At 46.3% G+C, this 24,927-nt stretch overlaps 1 protein-coding gene across 1 annotated transcript in view; it reads left to right on the top strand.

Annotated features, from left to right (window-relative positions):
• The window catches only part of MSH2 (mutS homolog 2), a 755,480-nt gene that overhangs the window by 673,124 nt on the left and 57,429 nt on the right, over positions 1-24,927 (top strand). The window contains exon 15 of the mRNA XM_086927770.1: positions 6,795-6,967. Coding sequence (XP_086783896.1) covers positions 6,795-6,967 — 173 coding nt within the window. The remainder of the gene's footprint in view (positions 1-6,794; positions 6,968-24,927) is intronic.

The raw sequence follows: 24,927 nt of genomic DNA, 5'->3' as shown, positions 1-24,927 counted from the left end.
AAAATAGGTGGCGCTCCATTAAAAAAAGGTGCAGTGGCAGCCACAGGCTCAAATTAGGCACTACATATACTATTCTGGAAAGTTCTTCCCTTCTTCTGTCAATGCTCCAAGAATTCTGGGGTGATAAGACTAGTTTCAGGTTACTTTATGTATGCAGGAGGCACAGAACTTCAAAATGTATGTGGCGGTGGGTATAGCTTCGCCCCCAACCTTCCTGGCAAGTTGGTCCATCCTGTCCACACCTGATCCCCTTTTGTATCAATATCTGGAAGGGAAACGAACTCCAGTAGCTGACCCATTTAGTCATGTGACCTAGGATACTGGCAGAAGACGCAAACTGTTAAGACTAGAAAATTCCAACTTCTTAAATTGTAACTTAAAATCCAACATTACACCTTTAAGAGGATTTTAAATTACAATTAGAGTTTAAACTACATATTTATTTCTGCTCTCACTCAAGAGTGATCATCTATAAAATGTAATAAGGTAGCCCAGTGGTAATCAATGGGAGGAATGGGCCTTACAGCAATGAATAACTACTTCAGGAGTTTTTCATTACCTGGACGTTTAAAACTTAAGTACACATGTCCTACTTTTTAAATGCCATTCACCCTGTCCCATGAACCTTTAGGGCTTACCTTAGGGGTGAACTATAAGTCTTCAAAAGGAAGGTTTAGACCAGGCAAAGGTTTTTTTTTTCATGTTGAAATGCCAATTTAAAACTGCGCTGCAGTGGGGGACCTGAGACATGTTTTAAAAGGCTACTCTAGTGAATGCACCCCAGAGGTTCTTCCTAAAGCCCCTTTTAAAAAAACTGAATTCTACCCAGGTCCGACCAGCCCTTTGTTACCTGCAATTGGTAAAGCTTGAAAGCACTTTATTCCTGATTGGTTTCCTAAAATCAGGCCTAAAACTTAAAAAAAAGCAGGGAGAATTAATTGTTATAAATGCTGCTACTATTATACCTGCTCACCAGTGACTGTTGTCAATAATATACATTTTAACAGAATGATTATTATTTTTTTTGTTCTTTTTAACATATGGGTTCTTTATGATTGTATATCAAGTTTTTATTGTGTAACATATATTAACTGTGATATTGTGCTTTTATGGGTTTTTGTGCTTGAAAAACCAAATAAAGATTTTTCTGTTTCTGATTCTGAATGGCACAATGGGTGCTACAGGCCCACTAGTAGCATTTCATTTACAGGCCCTGTGTACCAGTGGTGCCATTAACTTGGAACGTAAATTAAATGTATCAACAGGTAAATACCATTTGTATCATGTGTTAGGGAAAGAGCACAGCACTCTACCACTTGATAGCAGGAAAAAAGTGCACTGAGGCCTAATGCCTATAAAAACGGATTCGGCAACAAAAGGCACAAATCTGGGGGGGATCCTGCAAAAAGGCCAGATCCAACAGAATGATGTCACTCACCTACCACGAATGGCAACTTTTTCAGAATGTAGTGGACAACCGGTTTCATCTTTGTGGCACTATGTCCATAGATCTTCTTGCCTTCGTGCTCAAGAAATGCAAACTGCTCTCTAGCGTTTCCAAAAGAGGAGTCACAGAGGGACCCTGAAATGTTGCTGTGGACATATGACCTTCCTCGTGCCTTTCCTACCTTTCCCTTGTTAGACCCATCAGCCTTAGTGTGCACCCCCCAACCTTTTGCCTTCCTCCTACATTTTTTTCTAACCTCAATTTTTCTGGCCTTAGGACTCTGAGCACTTTACCTCTGATAACCAGTGTTAAAGTGCATGTGCTCTTTCCTCTTAACATGTTAATAAATATTGGCTCATACCCAATTGGCATATTTAATTTACTTTAACATCCCTAGCATAGTGCACTACATGTTAATCGCTTTGGCCAAATCGATGAACCATGCTTCTTTTCCCATACCGGTCCGCACTTTTTCTCCCATACAGGTCCACAGTATATACGCATTGTGGCGTTTTTGATATGTATGTTAAGATGTAAATCTCACTGTAGCAATAGTTGCAGTATCTGTTTTTTCTCCCTACTAGGTGTCAGCGTTCAACTACTTTGTCCAATGCTTACCATAGGATGTGAATCTCACTGTAGCAATATTTGCAGTGTTTGTTTTTTCTCCCTACTAGGTGTTATTGTGCAATCACTTTGCAATTACTTTGTCTAAATGCTCATCTTATCATTTACGTCAAGAATGCAACAAACTGTGTTGTATATGCACCTAGACCGGTCCTAGCTCCATACCATCTTCTTTGTAGTACATTAACAGTTTTCACTTTGCACCCCCTTCACGTGTGTCACCGCGAACTCACCCATGACGGGCCGATTTTTATCCGCCGCTACTGGTTCTTTCTCTCCCCATTTCCTCCTTTTGATAACGAGAGTCCGTAATACCTTCATGCCATTGCAGAGCTGTCATCTTGGACTTTATCTACTCCACAACATTCGTGTAGTGTCTAGTTTTGCTCCTCTGTTTTTCTCTTCTCTTAGATACCATGAGATCTACCAGGATGTAATTCTAAAAGCAGTTCCTTTTAACTACTTTACTCCGCCCGCCTTACACCTCTCACTTTACACAGTGCACCATATTTTATTTTAGGGTTCGCTAAACTGTGTTTTTGTCACAATATGTATTCTTTCTGCACCATAGGGTTTCCACTATCACTCTAGCGTCTTCACCCCACACACCATGCCGTTTGTCAATTGTTCATTAAGTCACTCATCCTTACTTTATTACTTTTTTCCCTCCTTCCTTTCATGTTTCTTTAGCCCTGATGAGTCGCATCTCCTGCACGGTGTGACGAAACACGTGTAGGCTGGCTACCTCCATACTGTACTGTCCATTTTTTGACTTATATAAAACTTTATTCACAAGAAACTTGGAATTTCACGCTTCTTTTTTCAAGCATTTACTCTGCACGAGTTGAAAACTTAGTCTGCACAATCGGACTACCAACCACACTAGCGTGTGCACAGGACCTGTTCTCAGCACTTCTGTAAAGTTGCCGTTTTCTTGCCTTCGCTATTTGTTCCCTGCAGCCTGAATTTGGTCACATGACTTGATATAGTATCAGTTGGACTTGGTGTATTCCTCCTAGACAGCCACACACAATGGGAGCTTAGGTGTGACTGAGTGGGCCATCGCTTACAGAGTGGAAAGGAGGAGCTGGTACCAGTCTCGCTTACACCCGAATAGGCTGTGTCCTGCCCCACACGAAGGGCTGCATACCCCCTGTAGTTAGTCCGGAGCCAGGACAGAGAAGGCAGGGCCTTTGTGATCTTTAAAGGTATACTTCTGGAAGCATCTCCCCACTTCAAAGGCACAACTGTGTATAAAAGAAGGATCTCAGACACCACCACTTCAGTACACTTCTGAACCTGTGGATACTCTGCAAGGAAGAAGGACTACTGCCTACTGAAGGACTGTCCCTTTGCTGAACTGCACTCTGCTGGACTCTTCCTTCTGCTACACTGACCTGCTGCCTACTACCTTTTTCGTGGGTGAGAAGGACTGGACCTGCATCTCTTGAACCCAGAGCAACTCCAAGGACTATTTGGCTGGCCTCAGCTTCCAACCTCTTTACCCTGCACCTGGACTCTGCTATCTTTGAGTCTGCACTGCAGAGGTGTGCCACCACTGCATCTTCTCTACTGAGCGAAGCATCCCCAGGCTGAATCGACGTTTCTCCTCAGCTGAGCGGTACATACCCAAGCAGAATCGGCGCATCGGCGCTGCTGCATGGGTTGGACTCATCACAAAGACCCACATCGTCCACCACAGTCCTCAGAATCAGTGCATAGGCGTGGCGCAACATCAGCCCATGTCCCCGCATCTCTTGTCAAAAGCTGCCTCAACGCCAGACTCCGCATTGCAGCCTCGCAATCGGCCCATTGTCCTCGGCACTCTGCATCCCCAATGCTGGACTTCTCATCATGAGCCTCATAAACCGGATCCTCGACGATGACGGAACAGGACCTCTCACTGCAGCCTCGACACATCTCAGAACTGGTCTATCGCTGTGACTGCGCAGCGCATCTTTGGCATGGATCCATGCAACGCTCCGCAACTAAGATTTAAGGTACTCTGTTTAGCTGGCTGAACTGGGTCCCTGTAACAGGCCCGCGCTCCATCACAGTCGGCATGAACTTGTAACTTTGTCCCGGTCTAGCACATCCAGATATCCCTATTAGCGCTTTGTGCTTTTTGGCTATATTTTCTCTACAAACATTAACATTCAATATCTCCAGTTCTACGAATTGGAATTTTGTCATTTTGTTATTTTTATATATCTATTAAAACATACTATATTCTTCCAAATCTGTTAATGGTTACTTTTGTGGTATGTTTTCACTCTTTTACTGTTGGGAGTGTTGCACAAATACTTTACACATTGCTTCTAAGTTAATCCTGACTGCTCTGTGCCAAGCTACCAAAGGGGTGAGCACAGGTTAATTTAGGGTCCTGACAAGGATTGTGGTTACTGCATGACAAGGGCTTGCACCCCAGCCAACTAACAACCCATTTTCTTACATCCCTTGATTAAGAAAGTGGTACACAAAATCTGTCTTCACAATGCTAATGCCGTGTGCACCACACTAAACAGGGTCCGGTGGATGTTGCACTTAAACATTATTCTTCTCAGTTATGCACCACCACATCATCCCCCCTTGAAGGATAAAGTACCTTCGGATAAAAGGCTTTTTATTTTATCTCCCAATTTGATAAATCTAAGCTTAAAAGCTTTGAACTTGAAAGACTAGCTTTTAGAAGTATGTTCTGTCAGTGGAAGTAATAAATGTTGCCGATATCTAGTTGTCCTTGCACCAAGGAAACCTTTATGTGCAGATATATGGTTTTTGCGAATTTGTGTCTTGGTCAATCATTTGTGCCTCTTGCCATATGGTTCATATGCTGCAATTTTCATCATTTCGGGCAAAAAAGAACTTTTGGCACTATTTAAGTTTATTTTACAACAATTTTTTTTTTTTGCAGAGTTTTATATACCGCGAACTTAACCCGAATCAGGTATCAGAGCGCTTTACATAGCACCAGTTGCGTTACAAGAAGACACACATTCATTTTTGTTAGGCACGGGATGATTAAGTGATTTGCCCAAAATCACAGGAGGTTTGGCGTCGTTACTAAGACTCGAACCCAGGTCCGAGGTCGAGCGCCCACGTGATGAAAGTTCTTCATTTACTTTACACTGATTTTTGTTTTCCTACTGGAATTCTAACTGGTGACCTGAGGATTAAGTCTTTTGCCAGGGCACGCTTTCAATTCAGGCATATAGTTGGCATTGTTTCAAATTGTTATAATACCATTATTGGCACTACCACTGTGTATATTTGAAAATTGTAAATGTGGTTGAGCTGAATGCCAGAGCCCTTCTCAGACTGAGCGTCAGAGGGTCCTCTCAAACTGAGCGTTTCCTCCTTTTCAATATATGGTGCCTCATCAGACCAAGGAGGGATTCGTTCAGGCAGACTCCCGCTATTTCACAGTATAGTTGAAAGTATCCCCATAGTAAATGCTGCTTTGAACACCTTTGTCTGACCATGTGAAAAATGTATTTGAATGTACCGATGTATAGGTTTTATTGTATTAAACCAAGCCAAGTTTCGATTTTGATTGGTGCATTTGTAACTGAAATTAAGTGGTCACTTTATCAAATTTCCATGTGTCACTTTTTAGGTCTTACCTAAAGACAGCTGTGTCTTCAGCCGGACTTCAGTTTACTATAGCAACAATCCTACATACATTCAGACATCTCAAAACATAGAGTACAGGGAAGATAGTGTTTTGTTCAGCTTTGGAATTTGTTATGACTTGCTATTGGTTTGGTGGCTGACCTTAAAGCCATGGAAGGCTACAAAGCTTTGCCATTATTTTCCAGTTTTGAGATGGGGCAGGGCTTTAAGTTGTCTGCGGTGCTTCCCAGTTCGCCAGATCCTTTGCTTGCGCTTGCTTTCTCTGTAGGCCTCCATGTAGGCGCCTTTTGCCGCTTGTCATTTTGGCTTGTTAACTTACTTCCCTACAATTGTCAAAGCCATAATATTCTCCAGTCCTCTTGGAGTGGTGTATTTGTAGACTTCCAAGATCGCCATCATGTTACTTCTTTACGGGATGTGACAACCATCTTGCTTGGCATTCCAGTTGCAATTTCAAAGATAATACTTCAAGCAGTCATGCACTAGCGAAATTAATCCGTTTGCTTTACCAATGCTTGTTAATTTTTTTTTAATTTACTGGTTAATGTAAGTGGCGTCCATGAAGTTAACTAGGCTGGTCAGTCATTGCATACACATTTTAATGTAAGGGTGGATATGTTGTTCTGTATTAAACCAAATCACGTTTCTTTTTTGTTTAGTCTTTTTTGTTTCTAATCATAATTCAAATGTAACTTTTTCGACTTCCCAGATTCCACGTTTTTATATTGTTTTTCGTTTCTTGCTTAGTTTGGGGGATGTGTGAATTTAGCCCATCTTTTTAATGCAGTATCTGCCCTTATACACTAAACATCTGCTGCTTTATTGTTGAGTGCTATACTAAAATAGCTTTTAAATAAAGGGGCACTAGTTGCTAGAAAAACAAGCACTGGCAAAGCTTTTATGTCTGACTTTGATGTGCTTTTGCATGCAAGCATAAGTCGTATACAAATCCTTGCATGCAGTAGCACAATAAAGCAAGACATATTGGCTATGCAGTGGTTTGTTATCTCAGAACTGTGAGAGCTGATTTATGTGCACTTGCCTTTGATCTCTTCAATTTGATAAACTAACGTGTTGATTTTTGTAGGTGCCTGTGACCAGAGCTTTGGAATCCATGTCGCCGAGTTGGTAAATTTTCCCAAGCATGTTATTGAAAATGCAAAACAAAAAGCTCTGGAACTGGAGGAGTTTCAAAATGTTGGAAAGACAGAAGAGTCTGAGGAAGAACCTGCCATCAAGAAACGCTACCAAGAAAAAGAGGTTTGTCCACATTCTCTTTCATTTTGTCATACTGACCTCAATATATAAGGAATATGATCCAAGCATTCTGACAAATGGTCTCCTGTATATCCAATATGTTACAGACCATCTAGTATGCCGTCATGTAAGAGTCAAGTTGTGTGATTCATTACCTGAAAGTAAACACCACTGGACACGTTCAACCTGATCAGTCATTGGCTCATCGATCTGAATTATTTTTCATGGAAACACATTAAAAGATCATCAAACGGTTTTGCCTCCAGAGGATAAGTAATGGCAAAACCAGCAGTTCTCTCCTTTGCCCTTGGTTTTAGCCACATTGCACAGAGGAGACAATAGGTGACAAACATTGGCAGAGGTTTCGTCTTTGCAATATCTATTGGCTTTGTCAATGTCAGATGGGTTGGCAGTAAGAGACCGAGGTCAGGGGAGAGACACCGAGGGAATCTGGGGGTAAGACGCAGAGATTTGGGGACCAGGGGTGCGGGGGCAGGGAGTGGGAGCTGGAGGGTAAGAGACAGAGAAGTGGATTAGGGAGCAGGAGACGGGGGTACCGAACAAGAGGCAGATGTAGGGAGCAAGAGACAGAAGGGCAGGAAACGGAAAAGAGAGCAGGATATGGAGCATGAGAGAGAGAGAAGTGTAGAGGTCAAGGGACCAAAGGGCAAGAGGCAGAGGGGCGAGGTAGAGTGCAAGAGACAAAGGGGTACAGGGCAGGAGAGGGAGGGACATAAATCAGATGACAGCAGTGTATTGAGCATGAGACAGAGGGGTGGGAGCAGGAGCCCGGGGTATACAGCAGGCGACAGAGGGATGCGAGGATAAGAGACCGGGTGTTAGGGCAAGAGACTGGGTAGAGAGCAAGAGACTGGGTAGAGAGCAAGAGACAGCAGGTAGAGAGCAAGAAACAAAGGGGTAAGGATGGGTGGACCGAGGGTTGTTGAGCAAGAGACCGTGTGATAGGGAATAGTAGAGAGACCGTGAGGAAAGGGCTGATGTCTGGAACGAAAGTCAGAGGAGATAGAGAGGAGTAGGAAGGAAGATAGGGGAGGCAGGAAGAGACAGGCATGTCATTGTAGCAAGAACTGGCGGCTACGGAATATTGAATATTAGAAATGTAGGGAGAGTGAGAGTGCGGATCAAGGGACAGGTATGTGAGCACAAGAAAGAAAATAAGACACAGAGCATTATAGAGTTATTGGGTGTAGAGAGTTGCAAATACACTGCAGTGCGCTCCCCTTGGCACACCCAACCAGTTGTGGGAGTGGGGAAGTGCAGGAGAGGGGCACTGTGAGCCAGAAACAGAGACAGCAGATTTGAGGCAGAATCACGCTACAAGGATCAACTAGTCTAGTGTACCAAGAAAGTCAGCGAACTGCCTAATGTTACCCGTTTTCAGGGTTTCTCCAGTCTGCGTGAATAGTACAATTGTGGACCGCATAGCAAGGATGTAAATGGGATTTTCCTTATGTAGAGTTGCGAGGCCACACTGAAGAGTGTGCACTACATAGAAGACTGTAACCTAGCGTAATGGGCCTGATTTAGAGGTTGTTGGATAGGCGCTGTTGGTCATGGTTTTAAAAATCTCATATACATTTTCAGCCTAGAAGCCTGTCTGAAAGGGTCAGCCTTCACCCTGGGTTGAGACAATCACATTATATGAAACTCCCACCCCCTCTCCCCCCATATTCTGAACTGTGTTTATAAAGCCTGAGCAGCAAAAGGCATCTGCCTTGAATTTGGTGTCCAGCACAGTATTCCTCTGTCCTGACCCCCGTATAAGATGCAGCTGCGAGGGTATTTCTGGAACGAGTGCTTGAGCCGGTTGCAAACCCTTGAGTCTTTAGCAAATGTTTCTCTGTGGCTTGTAATCGTGGCTGACTGTGCAGCTGACCTGAGGGACACTGAGGAGAGAAACACACAAGGAGCAACAGGAAATCAAACGCTACAACCAGTTGAAACTGAGGAGAAGGAAAGTGGCAAGCACATAAACGAATAAGAAGTAAGGGTGGGCTGTAAGGCCCTTTTAAAATATATTAAATACAGTAGATTTCACTGTGCAGGCGAAACCTAAAAAAGCAAGACCTTTTGGTTTGTTAGTGCTTGTTTTAAAACAAATCAATAACTGCATTTATAATTGTTCATTGTAGATCATACCCTCCTTTAAAGATCATTCAACGACCCTTTTCCAGTGATGTCAAGTATTAAACTAAGTGAAACGCGCACTATTTCCTTCAACTTTGGGTGCAAAAAATGACATTTAGCTTATGTGGCAATATAGCATGAGCCAGTATAATAATTTGCCATGCTAGGTCTCCTACAAAGAGGATGCAATGATGTATTTGATGTTTGGGTTTAAAGCTACATGTGCATTATTACCCATCTTCATTTGATATGTTACGCTTCTGTGACTAGCAAGGTAGAACTGAGGTCCTTCTGAAATAACTAGCACAGCTGGCATTCCTCCATTTTAAAAGTCCAATAAAAGAATTTGCAGCGTTTCCACCCATAAAATTAGACACCACCACAGCACCACTCAGCAGCACCACTCAGCAACACCACAGCACCACTCAGCAGCAACACAGCACCACTCAGCACCACCACAGCATCACTCAGCACCACCACAGCATCACTCAGCACCACCACAGCATCACTCAGCACCACCACAGCATCACTCAGCACCACCACAGCATCACTCAGCACCACCACTGCATCACTCAGCACCACCATAGCATCACTCAGCACCACCACAGCATCACTCAGCACCACCACAGCATCACTCAGCACCACCACAGCATCACTCAGCACAACAGCATAACTCAGCACCACAGCATCACTCAGCACCACTCAGCACACCACATTATCACTCAGCACCACCACATTATCACTCAGCACCATTCAGCACCACCACAGCATCACTCAGCACCACCACAGCACCACTCAGCACCATTACAGCATCACTCAGCACCACCACAGCACCACTCAGCACCACCACAGCACCACTCAGCACCACCACAGCACCCTTCAGCACCACCACAGCACTACTCAGCACCAACACAGCACCACTCAGCACCACCACAGCACCTCTCAGCACCACCACAGCACCTCTCAGCACCACCACAGTATCACTCAGCACCACCACAGCATCACTCAGCACCACCACAGCATCACTCAGCACCACAGCATCACTCAGCACCACAGCATCACTCAGCACCACAGCATCACTCAGCACCACCACAGCAGCACTCAGCACCACCACATTATCACTCAGCACCACCACATTATCACTCAGCACCACCACATTATCACTCAGCACCACCACAGCACCACTCCAGCACCACCACATTATCACTCAGCACCACCACATTATCACTCAACACCACCACAGCATCACTCAGCACCACCACAGCATCACTCAGCACCACCACAGCATCACTCAGCATCACCACAGCACCACTCAGCACCACCACAGCACCACTCAGCACCACCACAGCACCACTCAGCACCACCACATCACCACTCAGCACCACCACACCACCACTCAGCACCACCACAGCACCACTCAGCACCACCACATTATCACTCAGCACCAACACAGCACCACTCAGCACCACCACAGCACCACTCAGCACCACCACAGCACCACTTAGCACCACCACAGCACCACTCAGCACCACCACAGCACCACTCAGCACCACCACAGCACCACCAAAGCACCACTCAGCACCACCACAACATCACTCAGCACCACCACAGCACCACTCAGCACCACCACAACATCACTCAGCACCACCACAGCATCACTCAGCACCACCACAGCATCACTCAGGGCCTCCACAGCATCACTCAGGGTCTCCACAGCATCACTCAGGGCCTCCACAGCATCACTCAGGGCCTCCACAGCTTCACTCAGGGCCTCCACAGCATCACTCAGGGCCTCCACAGCATCACTCAGGGCCTCCACAGCATCACTCAGGGCCTCCACAGCATCACTCGGGGCCACCACTATCGGCCTCCCTCTATCTATCACCCTCCCTCTATCTATCGCATCACTCAGCACCACCACAGCATCAATCTGTGCAACCATTCAACAACTGGTTCAAATATGTTCTCTCAATGTTTCAAGCTTTATTACAAATGTCACAAAAAGATGTTAATATTTCACTTCTGTTCTTGGATTTTTGTCACAATAAAATACATTGAACATAATCTTCACAAAAGTCATTTACAAAAGTTTAAGCTATTGGCATTATAAATTACAATAACTTTCATTTAAGTATTAATTATTTTAAAAAAATTAAAAGCCATTGTTATTTGTAATATCAATACATCTAAGTCACGTACATACAACACATATTGCAGTACAAATGCTATAGGTGTAACATTTGCGAAAGTTAAAACAATTGGCATTGTAAATGACAAAGCTATTAATTTAGCTATTTTCAAAACCAACACAATAATTAAAAAATTATCATTTACAATACCAATAGCTCAAACTTTCCTAATGCGTTTTGTTTTAGTTAGCAATCCTAGTTGGATCAGTGTGGGAGGAGGGGAACATGAAGCAGCATGGAGTAGCACATGTGAGACAGGGAGAGGTGCGCTTAGGGGACAGGGAGAGGAGTACAAGAGGGTGACATTTCGCAAACAACTGCACTCTCATGAAGGTTTCACAAACGGAAAAAGTAGTGCTTTAAAAGCAAGCAGTGGAAGCAGCAGTACCAGTCAGTGAAAGTGACTGTAAAGAGGCAATGCTCCATGGGAGGGACAAACACAAAATTGGCAAACTGCGGCGCAAATAAAAAGCAGGCAAATGAGTGACATGGAAAGCCAACAAATGGTAAACAATGGGTGGGCTGCAAGCCCCTCTATGTACTTCCAAGCCACAATATGCCTCACAATAGACAGTGTATGCGCTCGATACCAAATTAAATATCACATCCTTCTGTTCCAACCACCACATCCTGTCCTCTCCTCCTTCCATCCCCTCACCCCCAACACAGTCTATTTTGTCAAGTATCTATAAATCCATAAACAAATTAAGGGGAGTGAGCAGGTGCTGTAGATCATGAGCTAACTCTCCTCTGACACAGAACTTTACATATACTATACAGTCCAACTTGATTAGATCAATCTACGAACCCTCCCATCAACCTTGGGGGGGTAATCCTTCTGCTTTGAATAACTCGTACCCACCAGGGATGCCCCTTGATGGCTTGCTTAATCAAAGTTCCTCCTTTTAGCATAATGGGGCTTGCTACAGCCTGTGAGATGCAAACCATTGGGACTACCAGTAGCCCTACCCCCGCCCACTACTCTCTTCCTTTTCCAGCCAAGTGGTAGCATGTCCCATACTGGAACAGAAAGGAACTTTATTATGAAGCATGCCACTAAGAGTTACCCTGGTGGGTGAGAGTTCTTTAGAATTAAATTGGGGTTTATTGGCAGTACACATGACAAAAAAATACAGTGCGTTATTGCCTATAACCCTGTGGGCCGGCGAGTTCACAAGCAAGAAATAGAAAGCAGAGTTTATGATCTATTGAGCAACTAGACCAGTGAGTAACACAGCAGGTCGCCTACAACCCATCTCGGGCCGCCCACGTACAACGTCTTGAATTAAGAAATAAATATAATATTATAAGACTAGAACAAGAGCAAGTCCTAGGACACCACTCGTGGCTATATGACAGTGCTACCAGGGCATACCGTAGCTCATGTAGAGCAAGTATGTCTGCGTTAAAGAAATCAAAACAGGGAAAACAGAAAGAGAACTAACCAAATTTCTAAACATATAAACCTGGTGCCCACCCCACCTCCGCCTCCCTCTCGACGAGCCACCTGCGGACTTAGGCCTACATATACATGCCTACAGTAATGGTACCAGTCACCTGGGAGTAAAGGCGATTACATTAGGGGCTCTTGCCCTGATCTGCTGCCCTGCTCTCAGGAATTATCTTCAGGAGCCGCAAGTAGGCAGGACAAGTTAGTTCCCGGAATTCTGAAGTTAAGATTGTGATAAAGGGAGCCCATGCCTTAGGGTATTCAGATTTGTCCCCCAATATGGCCATGGACAATCGCTCCATACTCAGAAGGGACCACAATTGGAACAGCCAGTGTGAGTGATCTGGGATCCTGTCCGTCTTCCAGCCTGTCAAGATAACCCGGTGAGCAGCGTTAAAGGCTAGGGCGATCTGTTTGCCTTTGAGTGAGCGCAAAGGGAAGGTCCGAGCGTTGGGGAGTCCTAGGATAGTGTAGGGGGGAAACCTCAGTATAGCCGTATCAAAGGCCCTGTCAATCTCATTGAGGATTGTGTCCCAGTATCGTGTTAATTTGGGGCAATTCCATAACAAGTGAAGAAGGGTTCCCGGACTCCCACAGCCACGCCAGAAGAGTCCGTTGTTCTGAGAGTTCCACATAGCCAGTCGGGTCGGGGTATAATACCAGTAGGATACAATTTTAAATGCCTTTCGCTCCAGGTGTAAGAAAGGCGTATAATTCGGAGATGAGCCTACGGTCGTCCTTTTTCAGTCGTCCTTTATCAGGAAAAGCCACTTATCGAATGGTAGCATCGATCTGCTGACCAGAGGACGCACAAGGGACTGGATGTCCAGTGCAGCATTTGTGTGTGGAGAAAGTGTCCACTAGATTATAATCCTCTCGAAGTTCCTTAAAAGGAATATGAAATTAAATGAAATTTGATTTGTAGAGCCCCTCAGGTCGAACAGCTGCCCCAGTCGCTTGCACCCACCCTCCACCCAGCGGGCGCCTACACCCTTGTCCATCCCAGGAGGGAAATCAGGGTTCGAGAAAATGGGAAACATGGGGGGGGGGGCTAAGTGGTAAGATTTGCACGTTTAGACACCTTGACCCAGGCTAGCATGGTGGGGCTGGAGACTGGCGAGGAGTAGAGACCCCATGAGCGTGCTGACCTAGGCAGCCAACACTCCCTCCAGATTTGCCGACCAGCTACTGTCTGGTCCATAAATACCCAGTGCTTTTTCGTCATGGGACGATTCCATTCCACAAGATAACGTAGAAGTGAAGCCTGGTAGTAACGAGTTGGGTAAGGCCAACCCACCATCTTTCTTAGGGCGCTGTAACAGAGTTTTCTGCAGTCTGGGCGAGATCAGACCCCAAAAGAAGCGTTCAATCTCCATTTGGATCTGCAGGAGCGCATTCGTGGGGGAGGGGGCTGGGGGGGGGAAGAGTCTGGAATATATATAGAGCCCAGGGTAGGACGTTCATTTTTATCGTGGCCAGCCTACCAGGCCAAGACAGGGGTAGACCCCTCCAATGGGCGAGGTCTTTCTTGATGTGAGAGAGTAGAGAGGAGTAGTTTGCTTCCGCAGTTTTAACTAAGCTATTAAGCAGAACCAGTCCCAGATATGTAATGGCCCCTGTCACCCAGTCAAAATCAAATTGGGCCTGCAGGGCTTCCACCGTAGTGGGCTTTGCAGTGAGATTCAGCACCTGCAATTTTTACAAACTTATTTGAAATCCAGAGACCTGGCTGAAGGTCTGCAAGTCTGCCACAATGTCTGGCATGGATGTTTGGGGGTGTGCGATTGAGAAAATGACATTGTCAGCGTATAGGCTGGGGAGATGGCGATCGCCACCAAAAGGGACTCCCTGCGCCTGTGGATTATCCCGAAGCAAAAACCAGTGGGGAGAGAGGACAGCCTTGTCTGGTGCCTCTCTCCACCGTAAAGTCTCCCAACAGTACGCCTGGCCTGTGCAGTAAGAGGATTATAGATACTTGCCACCCATCTGCGGAATTTAGATCTTATGCCAAAGCGCTCCAGTGTGGCAAACAGGTATGGCCAGTGTACGCGATCGAAGGCTTTCTCGGCATCCATTGCCAGCAGTAGCGCCTCTTCCCCCAACCTGTGCACCTTATCAATTAAATGGCAAATCCTCTTCGTATTGTCCCTGCACTGCCTCCCCGGGATGAGGCCCGACTGATCCGGGTCGATCTTTCCGGGCATAAGAGGGTTTAGCTTGTGGGCCAGGATGCTTGAGAACAACCTTGCATCGATATTGAGCAGGAAAATGGGGCAGTATGAACTACAGAGTGCCGGATCCTTCCCTGATTTGGGAATGACGGAGATCGTGGCCTGGAGCATAGAGGTCGTGAGAGTGCCTGTGTCCAGGAAGGAGTTGAAAAGTCGGGTGAGCACCGGTGCCAGCTCAGCGCAGAATGTCTTATAAAAGAGGGCGCTAAACCCATCTGGGCTGGGCGCTTTCAAAGGTTTCAGCCGGGCAATGGCAGAGATCACCTCTTCAATTCGAATGAGGCCTCCTACCCTTCCGCCTCAAGAGCTGGAAGAGGAGTTACCTCTGCGCCGTGTAAGTACTCAAGAGGGTCTACAAGGCCTGAGGACTCGGCGGAATATAGCCTGCATAGAAAGCCCATAAGGCCTCAGCTTTAGTAAAATCAACTGTCATCTCCGACCCCTGGGTTTCCCGGATCACTTTCACTGCTTGGGCCTGCTGCTGGCAGCGGAGACAATGCGCCAACATGGGACCGCCCCTATTAGAGCCTATGTAATAGTTATGCTTCAGTCTTAGCACCGCGTATTCGGCTCTGTCAAGGTCCAATCGTGTCAGTTGTAGCTGTTCCTTCTCCAACTGGGGCCAAATGCGGGTTGCACCCATACGCTTGTAAATGGCCTCTAGTTCCCTCAGTCGGCCTTCAAGGTCTTGGCGCTTCTCACACCTAGTTTTATTATTGTAGGCTGCCCTAGAAATAAGAACCCCCTCTTGCGACTAACTTAAGCACCTCCCAACCGTAGGCCAGAGGTGTGGTGCCATCGTCATTGAGCGCTAGGTAGTCAGTCATGGTACGTGGGAGACCCTCCACCACTGGCGGGGACCACAGGAGTGAGTCTCGTAGGCCCCATTGTGAGGAGGACAATTGCGCGGGCGGGATGCGCATCGTTAGAGTAATATGAGCATGGTCCGAGAGGAAGCGGACCTCTATGGTAGAGGCCTGGGTAGAGGCCCATGCCGCCTGGGTTACAAGGAAGTGGTCCAGTCAGGCGTATGTCTTGTGAGTCGCGGAGTAGAAGGTATAGACCCTTTCGTCAGGGGGTCAACAGCGCCATGCACCTCTAACCCCACAATCGTCAAGCCATGCCCTCCTGTTCCCTGAGATGGCATCCGCGCCACCTGTTCTCGGGCAAAATCGATCTACCCCTGCATCCATAACCAAATTCAGGTCCCCTCACCGTTACCAGTGAATAAGGAGTACGCAGCACCTCGGCCAGAGCATGCAGCAGTAATTTCTCTTGATGGTCATTGGGGGAATAGAGGGAAGCTATTGTGATAGTGGGAGACACTATACGTAGTCTCAGCGCAAGTAGGTGCCCCTGAATCTCCGCCACTGTTCCCACGACCGAGTCTCTAAAGTGTGTGGAAAGTAAAATGGCTACCCCCCGTGTTTTATGTTTCCCTGAAGACCAAAATTGCACAGGAAACGCTCGGTGTTGCATACGGTGGGTGTCACTATGGAGGAGGTGTGTTTCTTGGAATAGGCACACATCCCCTTGTGTGTTTTCAAGCAAAGACAGCACAACTTTCCTTTTAGTGGGATTATTTAGGCCTTTGACATTATAACTAACGACCTGGACTGCCATCAGTGGGAGAAAGACCCCTGAGCGCCATAGCGAAGGCCTATGAGCCAGAGTAAAGAGTGAAAATCACCAAGGACTGAGCGTGTATGTGCTGACGGTTAAAACTTATCACAGAGATCATGGCTAAAAGGCTCAACGGAGGAAGGACCCACCCCGCCCTACAACTACAAAAGAAAAACCATAACAATAAAGCAACACAAGGTCTAACTTGAAGGTGGGGCAGTACTCAAAGGGGACTGCCAAGAGTGAGGGTCATCCCCAACGGGAAACAAGGCACCCCCTCCTTCCCCACCAGGCCCACAAGAAATGGTAGAAACCCAAAGGCACATTACCCTCAATCATTAGTGTCCAGTGATCCCCCCTCTGCGACTGTCAGGGTTTGGAAAACAGCAGACAGCTCCTTGAGCATGGTTGCCGGATCAGGGCGAAGGCGATCCAGAGCATGGGCGCTCCGCTGAGATCTCTGTGAACCCTGCTCTGAAGCATCTGCAGGAGAGGGCAGGTCGTCAAGGGACAGCTTCAGCACCCTGTAGGCTTCGGATAAGGAAGGGGCCTAATGCAGCTTCCCGTCGAAACGAAAGATGAGACAAAAGGGGTGGCACCAGGCGTATGAGATGTTCTGGGAGCGAAGATGGTTAGTTATGGGGCGGAAGTCTCTTCTCTTCTGCAGCATACTAGCCGCCAAGTCCTGGAAAAGCTGTGGGATATGGTCCCTGAAGTGGAGAGGTTGACTGGCACGAGCTGCTCTGAGAATCTCCTCCTTCACTGTGTAGTTATGGGCGCATATCAGGATGTCCGCAGGAGGACGATTTGACTGGCGAGGGGGGCCAATTCGATGACAGTGGTCTATCTTGATGGAGCATTCCGACGAGGAGTCCAAGATCGAGCGGAAGAGGTCCTGCACATAGCCCATAAGGTCCTCCCCTTCCGAGACCTATTCTCCAAGTCTTCGGAATGTGTTTGGAGATCCAACTGTTGATCTGCAACCTCAGGACTTCCTGTTGGAGCGCTCCAATCTCATCTCTCGCAGTCGCAGAGTCCTCCAGGGCGTCAACGTGCTCTCCTACTGCATCCACAACTCTCCTGACCTCACGGAGATCTGCCTGCAGGTCTGTCTTGATGGCCAAGATGTCTTCCCTTTGCGAGGCAAATAAGGACTCCAGAAATTCCCTGGTGACAGAGCTGTCCGGGGCGGCCCCTGCTGGCGTTGCACCAGAGACCGAGGCATCTCCCTTTGCCTTCAATAGGAGATCTGGCACAGATCTGTTTTTTTTACCTTTAGTGGCAGCCATCCTGAAGCCAGCGGGCAATGGGTGAGGTAGGCAGTCGCGCCCAACCCCTAATTGAAAGCTTCTGAGTTGTATCAGTGAATAGTTTGTTCCGTGCCCTAGCCACAGTCCAGCTCCGGTCAACAGCTCATGCCACACGTGGCGACGGCAGCCATTGGGCCCCTCGCAGCACCCAAGGGTGGCTTGCATACAAGAGGAGTACCAATAGTATGACTCAGTCCAGGTTTCGCTGCCCAGCTATGCTGTGGGCGTGTAGATCCACTAAGGTGACCCCAGCACCCAGAAGGTATTGACCACACGTCCCGAGACCACACCGGATCAACCCATGGTGAATAGGAAGGGGGCCGGTCAAGGACAAGAGGGAACAGTGGCTCTTCTGTACAGCAAGCCTCTTCTGCCGTAAGATCCCACGTGGCTCCTCTAGTAGCTGAACTTTGGATCAGTCACCCTCACGGCCTCAGCATCCATGCCGCCCGGGAACCCCCAAGTCTACCCCAGAAGGTATTATCCCCCACAGAATGCGGCAGCACCCCCCGATGGGAACAAATCACAATGGGCTCCTCTCAGTGCTCTAGGCCTCAAGTAGGCCGCATCAGACCGCAGACAGAGGACCGATAAATCAGGGGCCCCAAGAGGGCTGCGGGTAGGGTTGAGTGTTGTTGGGGACTCTACGAGGCACTTGCCTGGCTCCCTGATTACCCAGATGGGCGCCCTCCGCTGCAGCAGGCCTGAGTCGACACTCGCAGTGGCCTGTGGGCTTGCTTAGATTTCCGGCTGGCGTGGACTCGCCCGGGTCTAGGTCTGGGCGCCTGCTACAACCTCAGTGTGGCACTGGAGACAGAGCGCAGGTGCGGGACCAGTCCTTTAGTCCCCCAACCGCACACACAGTAAGGTGTTTACTACTGGCCCAGTAATCAGGGCAGCCCAGCCGTATCACAACTTCGATATACCCCAGAGAGCCAAGTAGCCGGGCCCGGCTCTCCATCCTCAGACACCGGAACCACGGGCTGAGCAGGAGTCGTGCAGAGAGGGCCATCACGGGTGGGCAGTGCACCTGGAGCCGTGGTGTGCCGTAGTAAATGGTGCAGGCCCAGTGGGAGCAAAGCTCAGGGAATGCTCGTCCGCTCACTCCACCATCTTGGCCACGCCCCCCATTAGAGTTCTTCAAAGCTAAAGAATTATTTTCCCGGACGAAGTGTTCTTCGATTGATCTAATCGCGTTGGGCTATATAGTTTGTGTAAAATTTGTCCTCCAGTTTACAGACACATTTATGTACAGAGTTAGTTTTCTTTTCAATATGCTGATGTAACTCATTTGTCAATTTTTAGTTCTCGCCAGCAGGCAGCTGTAGCGGTCTGGTGAGACCGCTTGTTCTCAGACAGCACACAATCATGCCTGTGTGAAAGTTTAGTTTAGATGGATTGCAGTCCACGGCAAATAAAAATGTACCTATCGTTGTTATGCCTAGTAAAGGTTTCAGTAATTTAAACTTGAGCTAAACCCCTGGTTGCAATAGCACAGAGCCGACAGGCTTAACTTAGGAAATTGTGTGAAGCATTTAGAAGTACCAAAATAATTGAAGTTGAAAAAAGCGTCAAAAACAGTTATGCTCCAACTGCGATCATCTGGCTGCACTTGAGCCGTATGTTGGTGCGATTCAAGGATGACTCCGATGGAGTGCACATCTGAGACAATAACCAGGTTAATCTGTGTCAGAAGTTTTACCTTCTGACTTAGTCTCTAAAATGAATGTCCAAAATCCTCAGAGGGGCAAGTCAGCAGGCTGTGGTGGAGAAGGGCCTGATAGCCATTGGACAAGGTCCAGGTGAGTCTTTGCCTTTTGACAGGAAAGCTCTGAGCAGGGGAAATCTAAAATTTGCGCTGATGTAATGTCCATCTCCGACCGGATCCTTTTGGCCCCTTTTCCCGGTGAAGATTTCTACCTTTGTATTTAGTCACTTTTTTAGAGCTCTGATCCTTCCAGCGGGGCAAGGCTGAAAGCTGTAGCTGAACAGTGCTCCAAATGCCAGGTAGCCTCTCTGCAAATTTCTGCTAAAATGTGTTTGCTGTTGTGGAAAAGTTTAGAGCAAGAGGAACCCGATTCTTTGGCCCAGCAGCAACATACCTTCATCAGATTGACTTGGCAGTGTTGTCCCGGTCCTCCAGAGGTCTTTGAAGGCAAACGTTTCAAAGTCCCAGGCATTTAAGGATGTTAGGAGGAGTACACTTTGGCTAAGTCAAGGATCCAGGATCTCAGGAACAGCACTTGGGGCTCAAGTCTTACTCAAGCAGAAGCCATGAGCAAGTCCTGTTACAGCTGGTCAGATGGGCTCTTCGGAAAAAGGATGAAAGTAGCTAGTTGTGTCCCTGTAGCTTAACAGGAGATCAGCCATCTGACCCTTGGACATCACTTCTTTGACCTGGGTAAATGTAGGAGTGTATCCAGCCATTTCAGGTCTCCTCACAGGTCTCAACAGCAGGCGGGGTACTCCTGCCTTCCACAGTGGTGTTATGAAGAGGTTGCCCATGGGTACAAGATGTATGCCTCACGCTAGCCTGTTAGTGTAGGTGACTACTGGTCCCTCCCTAACCAATAGGGAAAATGTTCTCATGGGTAACCCTACCAAAATGTTTAACAGTTATTGTGTGGCCTACTGCAAGCAATCCCACAGTGCACCCCAGTACCTAAAGCCAAGATGGCAAAACCTCTCTCCCCTTGTGCAGAGCTCCTGTGCCCACCATAGACGTGTAGCCGGGGAAATGAGCAACCCCTCTGTGGTCACTCAAAACTAGTCTTGGGGGCAGCTCCTCTCCCATAGCGATAGCAGTCTGGCTGCCTAGAGGGACACAATATAGGACACGCCCAGGTGTCCACTATATCTGCTTGTGTCACAGTAGGCTTCTTTTAAGCTAATTAAGTTCCTGGGCACTGCCCAGATGGCCATCTTATCAAAGGAATAGAACACCTCCCCACACCCATGGCCTTTGTCTGAGCTCTGGGAGGAAGTTTGCACCTCATCTAGGAGCTATTTAGCTCCTGGTTAACAGTTGGAAGCTCATGCAGAGTACAGTTTTTAAATTATCTAGTACAAATGTGACTTCACCAGTGAATTGATTTGTAATAAATATTGTAAAAAGTCCAAGAAGGGACTTTGTAGCTGGTTCCTAGGCAGAGATAATATTTAAGTGTAATATTAATTTCCAATGCTTTCCAACAGAACAGCTAACCCTGCTACAGTTCTAATAGCTTGTGGGGTCTTGTCATTGTAAGGACATGTTGTACATCAAACCTTTACTTGTCCTACTGTTAAATACCATGCTCCCTACCTTACTGGGCATTAAGGCCTACATAGGCATGACTTACTAATATTTGAAAGGAGGGTATAGGCCTGTCACAAGGGGTTATTTTGGCAAGTCGAATTTGCAGTTTAAACCTGCACAGGCAGGTTACTGGTGGAAGGCCTGTAGTCATGTTTTGCATTGTCACTTTAGTGGTGGCACAATTTGTGCTGCAGTCCACTAGTGACATTTAACCTACAGGCTTGGAATACTTTTTGTACCACATGCTAGGGACTGATAGGTAAGTTAAATGTGCCAATTAGGAGTATCGCTAATTTCGGCATGTTTTAGGGCTCAGAGTGCACTACAGAGTCCCAGTGCACAGTCAAAAAAAACAGCAGCATCAGTAAAAAAAAAAAAACATGGGGGTGATCATGCAAAAAAGAGGCATTTTCTTGCAGCCACACAAAATACACAGCCACACAGGCACAGAAATAGACTTTTAGACAACCTCTATCAGGAATTTGGCTACTTTCGTTCTGCTGGCTCTTGGCATTGGCAGACAAGGCTGTCCATCAACGTTGGTTTAAGCCCATGACATTTTGTAGATGTGAGCACTGAAAAAGTTCACACACATGTAGACTTTTATGCATTTGTTTCTTCTCACTTTGTTTTAAATTAGGGCACACACCCACACTCTAAATGATTAAACCTCCAACCCCACCATTGACCATGTCAAACCGCAAAATAAAATCAGCCTGTGAGCTGTTAGCAGTAGCTGGAACCTAGGGGGCAAGCTTGGGGGCGTGCATGGGGAAACAAATCTGGCAAAGCACAATGTATTGTGATGTAATTGCATTTATTTTGCGCTTGCTAACCCTGAGGAGGTGTCATAGTGCTTTATACCGAGTAGCACGTTGCTCCGGAACCCAGGGTTAGTGGTTAGTATAGTGTTATTGGTTTCTGTTAGTTATTAGGATTAGTGTTGTCCGGGCAAGGCAAACCATTCCTTGCAGCCATTCCAGTTACTTTGTGGTGGACTAAATTATTGGTGGTTAGTTGTAGCCATGAGTGGGTGCGTGTGAGCTCATGCGCATGGTAGGTGGAATTAATAGATGAGTTAGAGAATATTAGGTATTGTTAGGTTTCATAGGTAGGACTTTCAGAGAAAGGAGGGGAGAATATGATCTTGTAAATGAGGTGTGGGAAATTTGCAGAAATGTAATGGTGAATAAGCTAAACATGCATGAGTCGGAGTAGGTTGTGCGGAGTGAGAGGAGGCATTCAGAGGATGGAAAGGAAGTGAGAAGATAAAAAGGGAGAGATGACAAACAGAAGTTTTAATTGAAGGTCAATTTTAATGCCGGATTTAAGGAATGCAAGAATGTAGAAAAAAACTTTACTTTTGACGATTGTGCTATTTTAAGATTTTTTGATAGGTACTACAATCAAGTAAACCCTCTCTGCTGCTAGGCTACTTCTAGACCACCTATCCAGCCAGGTCAATTGATCAGCTTAAGGGTTGAAAGTGAAAAATAACGGCTGGACGCATATTTGAGAAATATCAATAGCTTTATGCTTTACTCCTAGAAAGCAGTAACTTGTAAATCATAGCAGTGTGATAATACAACTGGGGAATGTTGTACACATTGAATAGGCGGTTCGGTAAATGCTAGTGCCTGTTTCTTTATTCCTGAGCAGTTTCCCTTGGTATTCGGCTCGCTCAAGTTGTCTTTAAAGGCCTATGGACAAATCCTCCAGTAATTGTACCAAAGGTTGGTCAAGCAGTGTTAATCAATGCACGCAGATGTTTGGTGCAAGGTTGAGGAGTGTGTAATCAGTTGACAGCGCGTGACAGTGAGGCTAAGCATCAACTAGACCCAAGTCTCCCAGCTGGGCCTTCCCATCTACTGAAAGTTCAGGCATCCCTCCTCATTTATAATTAATTGTATTCAATTAGCTCATGTACAGTGTGTGACCAGAATTTAACTTGCCCTTGACTGGTACGACTAAATTGTGTGGGTACCTGTCCCACTGCCCCCTAATAGTCCACCATCACCTTTCCTTATCTGACTTGGTGCTGTGCTTCACAAACCTATGTCTGGATCTCAGAAAGATGGCCACACCTGCTGTCGAGGAGGGGTGCGAGGCACAATATTGTTAGGGAAAGTACAGAGTGTATACCATATTGCTTTGTCCTGAGAAGATTAATCTGCTGCAGGAAGCAGATATCTGCTTCAATGTCCTGTAGTACTCTCAGGAGTTTGGTTGGTTCGTGAGGCCTCCAATTTTGTGAGTTACTAGTGTCTGTTTAAAGGAACTAGGTGACCTCAAAACATGTGAGAAATTGCCGCATTGTGTAGGATTACCATAAGGGCATAAGGGCATTGTGCTAATCTGCTGGAACAGTCAGGCCCCCTCCACCCACCAGACTTGAAACATTCAGAGCCTATAACAAGCTAGGTCGGGGCGGATACACTTATTTACACTGTAATTTACAACTTTAAATCAATTTTGAATGACTTCCCATTCTCATTTGCTAACCCCCACCACCACCACACCCTAAGTAGTGCAGGTTATCTACAGTAAGAGAGGGGAACACATCTGCCATTTAAAGGCAGCATCATCTTTGAAACAGGCTTATTGGGGCCAACATCCAAGTTGTTTCGACTGTTAAAGACAAGACATGACCTGTTGGTTTTGGGGGTGCTTGTTCTAGTTAGCAACTGCTTAGCAAGAATAGTATCTTATTCCGTTCTTAAATTTGGCTGTGCTCCCACTCGAGGGCACAACTCACTATTTATTAATCTCATTTATAATATTTTAGTATTTACTGAAAAGGGTCTGTATGTATATGAAGTTGATGCCAATCACTAATCTGATAGCGTTTAGTTTGAAAGAGGCACTGGTGAAGCTGGAGGAAGGGTGAATGTCTTCTACCACTCTCCTGCCAAAGTGCCTACGCATTTTCTGGCCTGCCTTTTAAAATGCATGTGCAGCGCTGCATCCCATGCAGACACTCACAAACGCACTCTTATACAACCCCACCCCCAATAGAAAAAACTGTTATGCAGGTTGCCTGCGCTAAAATCCATGAGGCGGCATTACCCCACTTGCATCACATTTCTTTTAATTCGGTAGGAGACCCCCTTTCTATTCTCTATTCACAGTTTAGCTCGATAATTTAGCAAACAGCAGACTTCCACAAACTGGAAAATGTTTTTTCCAATTAGTAGTATCTATCACATTGTCTTCTTTTTTCAAAGAAGCATTTCCTCTCCCAATTGGTTTTATTTGAGAAGTAGAGAAACTTTGGTAATTCCTATTACCTGTTCTCCCATTATGGATGCTGGCTCAGGGGTTGCCTGGTTACAACTTGTTCTTTCCTTTGTCCTAAAATAATTTCTCTCTTTGCAGTTCATCTTTAGAACAACTTGGCTGCAGGAAAAACGGCTGTTGGTTACAAAGGAACTGGGCCATCCTTCATATTGCACTAAGCCTTCCTCAACAGCCGTTCTAGTAGCCGCAGAGCTTTATAAGTTGAACACCAACTTCATTCATGAAACTTTTAAAAAGTTTAGACATTTTTATTTTTTTCTAACGATTTTTTAAAATAAATGTAATAAAAGGGAACAGTGGCTTTTAGGAGCGGATCGCCTCAACTGCATTTCTAACATAAAACACTCCTTGTGATTCTCATCTCCTAGCCACAGAAGGGCTAGGCAGGGCTGAATAGTCTTCTTGCTGGACTGAAAA

The sequence above is a fragment of the Lissotriton vulgaris genome, chromosome 6 (genome assembly GCF_964263255.1).
Source record: "Lissotriton vulgaris chromosome 6, aLisVul1.2, whole genome shotgun sequence".
In the NCBI taxonomy this organism is placed as follows: domain Eukaryota; kingdom Metazoa; phylum Chordata; class Amphibia; order Caudata; family Salamandridae; genus Lissotriton; species Lissotriton vulgaris.
Note: the sequence above shows the minus strand (reverse complement) of the source record. Positions and strands in the feature narration are given on the sequence as shown.